Below are 7,538 nucleotides of genomic sequence, written 5' to 3'. Positions count from 1 at the left end.
GGAATTGTAATATAAAATGTTGGTGGGGCTCTTTGTTGGTTTAGAAAGGAAAAGAGCTCATTGTCTGACATCTAATTTTAATTGAAACACAAAAGAAACCCTATAGAAGCTCAAATTTATCAAAACTGAAAATTAAAAAGCCCTCACTTCAATGTTTTTCAAAGTAAGATACAACTTGGAAAGCACACTTTAAACCACCATATTATTTTGACCTTAATGGTTATAACTTATAAGTATCTGAAATATTATATTATGGCTTTGTGGTTCTTCATCTAATGTTGTTGGAACTATTTGTCGATATGTATATCTATATTGTTTATTCTAAAACATTTCCACAAAGTTTAAAGGTGATCTTGTATCTTTAAACATGAAATTTGAACCATGCAAATTGCAATGGTCTAGTAATGGGCATCCATCACTTGATAGAGATATATATAAGGTTTTCATTGAATGAAAAAAATTAAATTGGCTAATGGATTGATAAATGTTTTATTTCATGACTGAGTCACTATAGAAGTAAATGAGTGGTAGGAGGTCTTGAAACAAAAAAGAAGAAGAAGGTAGAGAAGCTCATAGCTTGAAGTGGAGGAAATGATAAGTCAAATGCAAACTTTGATCAAATGGTGATAAAGTGAAGAGAACCCACAAAAAAGCTAGCTTGACGTGGCTAGAGATGTTACTCATTGACGAATTGATGCCATGGTAATGTTTTTTTGCTAGTCATGGAGAGGGCTAGTGAAAGTTAAAATCCGAATATCAATACATAGTAGTATTATCTTTTCATTACAAGGTCTCTGGTAGTATTATCTTTGTCACTTGTATGTAGAGGTTGTTTGGTGTTCAAATACCGAAAGTTGATGTGTAAAATATTGTTCATAGTTTTGTCTTTCATTAACTTTACTCATTAGTTGACATATTGAATCCTTGTCTTTTGACATGTATGTAAGGTATTATGGAAATATGTTACGGTGGAATTGAATTATGTTTTGTAAATTCTAGCTACACATTACCTCATGATGACTAATGTCTTCTTAATGCATAGAAATTTGTTTATTGCTAGGTGGAATTCCAAAAGCACGAGTATTAAACCCACCATCAACATTAAGAAGTGTGAGATAACATTAATCAAAAGTATAATGTTTTTAATTTGTGGACGGTCGAGCTTCCTCTCAATTAGCTGAAACTATATTGTATGAAGTTATTTGCCATTCTACAACATTTCAAAAAGTTTGTGATGTTTCGCTTTATACGAGTTCCGAGAATTAAAATGAATGAAGATCTAATCCATGGATGGAGATCATGTACAAATCAACACAGAATAAAGAGGTTCCAACGATGAAAATGAAGATCTAATCCATGGATTGAGAGACGGTTTATAACCTACATGTGCCCCCCAAGGGCCCCCAAGTTAAAAAAGCAAGTCACGTGACTCAGGAGAACCAATATGAGCAATGTCCGGGTCGATCGTGTAACTAGAATCTCAAGAATGTTTGGTTATGTTTTTTCTCCAAAGACAAAAGACATGAGACAAAACACATGCATCAAAACACATACATACATACATACATACATACATACATACATACATACATACATACATACATACATACATACATACATACATACATACATACATACACACACACACACATACATACATACACACATACATACATACATACATACATACATACATACATACATACATACATACATACATACATACATGAATGCATACATACATACATACATGAATGCATACATACATACATACATGAATGCATACATACGTACATACATACATACATACATACATACATACATACATACATACATACATACATACATACATACATACATACATACATACATACATACATACATACATGAATGCATACATACATTACATAATGGGGTAGTAAGTATTGTGTAACTACTTGCTTATATAACTAACACATTATACTGATGGGCATCTAGTTTGCTCTCTCTCTCTCTCTCTCTCTCTCTCTATGATCTAGCAAACCAAGGCAGAACACACAAAATTTTGATTGATCATGTGTATCCATGATCAGAAATCAATCCTTACCAATGCATCAATGATCCTACTTATTGCAGTGGCCGCAGCTGCAGCTCCCCCTCAGCTCATCCTCCTCCATCCTCCCTCCTCTGCCACCGCCCAACAAGGCGCAGGTGAATGTAATATAGACAATTAACCCATCAATCATAATCCATTTTGTTGATTGATTTGTATGAAATCAGCTGACATTTGTACAAATTTAGTTTGCTTGGATGGAAGCCCGCCCGCATACAGTCTAGACGGAGGCAGCGGCCACGGATCCGACAATTGGATTGTCTACCTACAAGTAAATTCCTCACTGTTTTTAATCTTCAGGCTCATGTTGCCATAATCAATGGATCCTTCACTCAATCCATTGAAATCCCACATGTTTTTTCCATGGTTCTTTCTTTAAATACATGTGGTGGCATCATATGCTAGGGTGGAGGATGGTGCAACACCCCATTGGATTGCTTGGAGAGGAGCCGAACCGATTTGGGCTCTTCGGATCGTATGGCTCCCTACGATCTTGGCGGGTTTCTAAGCAATCAGCCCGGCCAGAACCCAGGTACTTCCAAGTGTTGGTTAAGTTTGAGAACCTAGGTCCCTACCTAGGAGCTATATGTCACTTGGACTTGGGGGTAAAACTTTGCATCATGTCCCTAGGGGAGGTTTAAGAGTTATGGTTAAGTGTCGGGTACCCCTTGTCCAGGTCTCATGAGGCAATATATGCTTTTCGGGTTAAAAAGCTTGTAATGTGTATATGTTGCTCGGGGTTTAAGCCATCACCCCATTTGGCTTATGCGGCACGGTAAGCTTTCCTTGATCATATTAACCAGCACAATGTGTGATTGGAACGTATATATGTTGCCTTACGTTTATGTGATGAGTAGTAAGTTTGGGTCCACTAATCTAGTTAAACCAGGTGTAGTGTTGGTGATATATGTATGTAAGTTTTCCGATTCAACCACCAATATATATCATTGGCTTCATAATATGTATAATCTCGCGGTTCATGCCCAAACACAAAAAGGAACTTGGTTGGGCTGAAGAAGAATTTTAGGCAAATTTACAAAAATAGACCCAAACATTGTGCTTGGCAGCTCTTTTCGTATCACATCTAATTTGGTTCCATGTGGAAGTTAATCAAGGACTAAGGGCATCATATTACCTTTATGTAAACAAAATTATGTGTGGTTATATCAATGTTTTACATAGCAAACATGTCCTAATAAGCGACATGCTTAATTTGCTAATTACTAAGGAGAATGTTGAGGATATGACTTTTGTTCTTCATTAGGTTAATAATTTACAAGCAAATTTACTCAACATGGATTCTAATGTTTGATGTCCTTTTCTAAATATATATTAGAATCCTTTGTTTAATCTAATATTAGAAGCCTCGATAAATTTCAAAATTTGCAAGAATAATTGTAAACAACTTGCATGGGACTTTGAAATGTTTGATATAGTTCATACTTTGAAGGGTCAATGGGATGGTATAGTTGGAGATTCTGATGCAAAAATCTCTCAACGACATGAATTTCTTATTGTCAGGACAACTACTCCATTCATGACATCCAATTACGGCACTCTTTATTGGCATTTTCAGCCTCTAAAATGATTGTTTCCCCCACCGATCACAAAGATTTAAAAATCTTGTAAAATGTTTACACTAATGACAAGATATCTTCTTTTAAAAAAAAGGTTTCAAAATTTTAGTGTTTGATGTCCTTTTCTAACTCTCAAATACTTGATATGTCTCAGTTTTTTACAACTGGAATCGCGTGTATGTAAGGTACTGTGATGGTGGATCCTTCCAAGGAAATGTCGCATCTGGCATCCAAGTCAATGACTCCAACAGTCAGGTGGGAATATAAAAAGGATACTCCAAGAAGAACCAAGGACCACTAACACCTTAGAGAACTAAGGACCACTCGTGCATTTGGACGTTAGACTATCATTGCACATCTAATATCCAACTTGACACCAACCTAATTTAATGATCATAAAACAAGTTATGAAAGGACAAAGTGCACTCACATTTCTTTTGCATATCCCCTACATATGCTTACATACATACATACATACATACATACATACATACATACATATACTAGTAACCATACCCATCATACATTTCCAATAAATAATTGTCCTCATCACGCTTGATGTTTAGGATACATGGGACTTGTATGACAACTTCTTGATGAATTAGCCTAGCTGAATTGCTGTAGTTTGAAAATTCAACTATTTTAGAAAATCATGTACACGTAACACAAGTATCTAATTGGGATTATCAAATCTTTTTTTTTGTCATGTTTTACCAACTTTATACCATTAAATATATTTCATGGTGCCAACAAATATATACATCATAGACATGTTATGCTCATTCATATAGATAACCACACTTTACTTCCGTGGACAAATAGTTTGGGAGTCTATAATCGATGATCTATTAAGCAAAGGCTTGGGAATGGCACAAAAGGTATATGAATTAAATATATTTGATGAATAAGTTTTGACATTGTCAATGAATAACTAAACATAAATAGAGTGCCATGATTTATCTTTTAGTTAACCGTATGACCTTTGTCATGTTGGTGTAAAGGCAATATTGTCAGGAGGTTCAGCAGGGGGTTTAGCAACATTTTTCCTATGCAATAGATTCCGTGGTAAATTATCACCAACCACAGATGTGAGATGCCTTTCAGATGGCAGTTTCTTCATGGACATGTAAACTTAGAGCCTTTGGAACTCTTATTGATCTTACCTACCCGTGTACCATGTGAATTATAATAGTCACGAAAATTTGAATTCTCACACATATTTATATTTGTGAGAGCTTTCTACATGTTCTCTATGTACAAAAAAACATTGTATTATGTAGTGTGTGTACCTTTTTTATTGTCATGAAAATGTCAAACTTATTGTGTGAAAATTCAGTCCGAACATAGGAGGAGTATACTCATTTAGAGAATTCTTTCAAAGTGTTGTGCAATTACATGTAAGTAAAAGACTAACCTATTTTCCTCTTATAGTTTCACTACACGTGGATTGTTTCTATTTGACTTGAGATTTTACTATTATCTTTTCATTATATGAGTTGTAGAACATATCCCTTCCAAGCGAATGTACTTCACAAAAGTCGCTTGGTGAGGTGATCATATCTAATGATATAACCTTTGATTTCAAGTCTAACATTGTAACCTTTACATTATTTCTCCTAACGTTCAATGACTTGTTTGCCAATAGTGCCTCTTTCCTCATAACAACCTTGGATTTGTTAACATTCCCTTCTTCTTTGTGCAATCACCATACGACACATTTCAGGTAAATTTTGAAGCATTACATGTCAATTTTATGAGGTTGGATCCAATCTCTAAAATTTATTTCTCTTTCAATAAGGTGCAATACATTCTAGCACCACCAGGGTCATACATAAATGGATCATGGGATTCATGTAGACAAGCGTTATCGTCATGTTCTACTGATCAATTATCCATTATCGAAGGTCAACAAGTAATATTGGCTACAATAATTATGTGTTGGAATGATGTGAAAACTTGTGTTATCATTGTGTGACAAGGTGTCTCATTCAAAAATTTATTTGTCATTCTAAAGAACTTGTTAAATGATCCCATTTATCCATGGGCATTATGAACATTGTTCATTGAGATTTATAGATGTGTTTTAAACAATCCAAGCTTCATTAATTCTAGATGGAGTTAATTATGGTTAAATGTTTTAATGCTTGCTAATGGCAGGCACATTTCTTCAACTACAATTTTTTCTTTGACTTTAGATCAATTGCGGGGGAAAATGTTATCAGCTCTTCAACCATTGATAGGATCCAAAAGTTGGGGGATGTATATAGTATCATGTTATTATCACACACAAGCTATTGACGGAAACCTTTGGAATGGTCTAACACAAATTAATGGAACGGTATGCAGTTTTTAATTCTACATGCATTTATTGTAGTCGTTTACGTAGCATCAAGTGGTACGATCGCATTTAGTTTTACTCACATAGATGTGTCCACACATGCATCCATGAAAATATCAATGCTTAGTGAATAAAAATTGTTTTAAAATTTGGATATACCATCCAATCAAAATTTGCTAACTAATGCAAAGTAGTGTTTTTTTTGGAAAAAAATAAAAATAAAAATGTTTTAAAATTTGGATACACCATCCAATCAAATGATGAGGACACTAGATTGTCCTTTAATCAAGTGATGAGGAGACTTACAAGTTATTGAATTTTTGCTCATTTAATCATGTATCCATTGTATAGCGATATTTAATCATATGCCCAAAAAGATTGTCCTAAAATGTTGCTTTGGATGCCTAATGAATATTGTGAAGTGCTAGATGTTCACCAACACTTGTGACAAAAGTTGTTTGCTTTGCTTTGTGCTTCGTAGAATATTGCACAAGCATTCCTTTCTTGGTACTTCGAAGGAAACTTGGTTCAAGAGATTGATTGTGCATATCCATGCAACCCAACATGCATAGCTACATGAACTGTGTGGGATTTAAATTCAACATTCAATACTTCATTTAGACATATCCTTTTAGTCCCTTTCTCAAATTGAGAAGGAAATTGTATTGAAATATATGCATCTTGGTCATTGTACACCATTGATATGCATGACATTAAAATAGACACCTTTGAAGGGATCATGGAAACCCATACTAAAAAGAATTCCAATAAAAAGATTCTCGATATTTTGAGAACAAATGTATGCTTTTGACTCTACACTTCAACTTCTTTATATTTATCTCCCAATTTATAATGTCATTGTGGTGCTTAAGTGTTAGAAATTAAGGTGGTTGTTTGGCAATATAGGACCGATATATTGTTCCAAGAGAAAAACAACATGATGACCAAGTTGGATTCAAAGGAAACACAAATAATCGCATTCCACACAACAATCTAGGAGAGCGAAACCAAGGGCTTGACCACTGCCCAAATATACTATGCGACTCATATCAAAAAAACTTTGCTAACTTAATTCGATGAAATGGAACCAATAATAGAGGCAAGCTTAATGTAATCTAGATTGTCCAACCAAATGGCATTGATTTTGGTTGGACTCACACGTTTAATAAATTGTATAATTGGCACATGACTTCAAAATGATCAAATGGTGTATTGCTACCAGGGCTAAAAGGATGACTAGATTTAATTGGGGAATTGAGATCATGGTATCTATTAGAGATTAGGTACTAAAGTAAGCATAAAATAAGGATATATCAATGATAGATCTAGAAAGAATAGAGAGAAAAGAGAGAAAGAAGGGTGCCGATCCACCCGACCACCCCCGAGCGAAGGGATCGAGACGGACTCGAGCCTCGATCGGCGTCCCATACCACCGCCTTGGCGTCGAGTCGTACCTGGATGATAGCGCGCTTGCTACAAGAGTCGTTCCACTCACGGACAGAGTCTCGACGTAGTCAATGCATGATGAAAT

General features: G+C 35.0%; 1 protein-coding gene across 3 annotated transcripts; it reads left to right on the top strand.

Moving 5' to 3' along the window:
- The first annotated feature begins 2,016 nt into the window (after positions 1–2,016).
- LOC147849580 (pectin acetylesterase 3-like) lies at positions 2,017–7,265 on the top strand. Of its 3 annotated transcripts, none has more exons than XM_087337361.1 (12): positions 2,017–2,190; positions 2,281–2,363; positions 2,498–2,624; positions 3,824–3,924; positions 4,461–4,547; positions 4,671–4,795; positions 5,006–5,066; positions 5,172–5,219; positions 5,315–5,392; positions 5,468–5,573; positions 5,865–6,007; positions 6,914–7,265. In XM_087337361.1, the coding sequence occupies exons 1-12, from the start codon at positions 2,055–2,057 to the stop codon at positions 7,085–7,087; spliced, it is 1,269 nt and encodes a 422-aa protein (XP_087193487.1). In that variant the 5' UTR covers positions 2,017–2,054; the 3' UTR covers positions 7,088–7,265. The 3 variants fall into 3 exon arrangements, with proteins under 3 accessions (XP_087193487.1, XP_087193488.1, XP_087193489.1); XM_087337362.1 differs by lacking the exon at positions 6,914–7,265 and adding an exon at positions 6,489–6,859 and having other exon boundaries at positions 2,019–2,190; XM_087337363.1 differs by lacking the exon at positions 6,914–7,265 and having other exon boundaries at positions 2,019–2,190; positions 5,827–6,022.
- The last annotated feature ends 273 nt before the right edge of the window (positions 7,266–7,538 follow it).

This window comes from Azolla caroliniana, unplaced genomic scaffold (genome assembly GCF_043228905.1).
Source record: "Azolla caroliniana isolate FFs.n. ecotype wild unplaced genomic scaffold, voAzoCaro1.0.p SCAF_31, whole genome shotgun sequence".
Taxonomy (NCBI): domain Eukaryota; kingdom Viridiplantae; phylum Streptophyta; class Polypodiopsida; order Salviniales; family Salviniaceae; genus Azolla; species Azolla caroliniana.
The sequence above is the reverse complement of the archived record's forward strand: the minus strand, read 5'-3'. Positions and strand labels throughout refer to the sequence as shown.

Coding starts and splice junctions, on each gene's coding strand:
- LOC147849580 (XM_087337361.1), top strand. CDS start 2,055: ATGTGTATCCATGATCAGAAATCAATCCTTACCAATGCATCAATGATC. Junction 2,191..2,280: donor CACCGCCCAACAAGGCGCAG/GTGAATGTAATA, acceptor GTACAAATTTAG/TTTGCTTGGATGGAAGCCCG. Junction 6,008..6,913: donor TAACACAAATTAATGGAACG/GTATGCAGTTTT, acceptor TTGGCAATATAG/GACCGATATATTGTTCCAAG.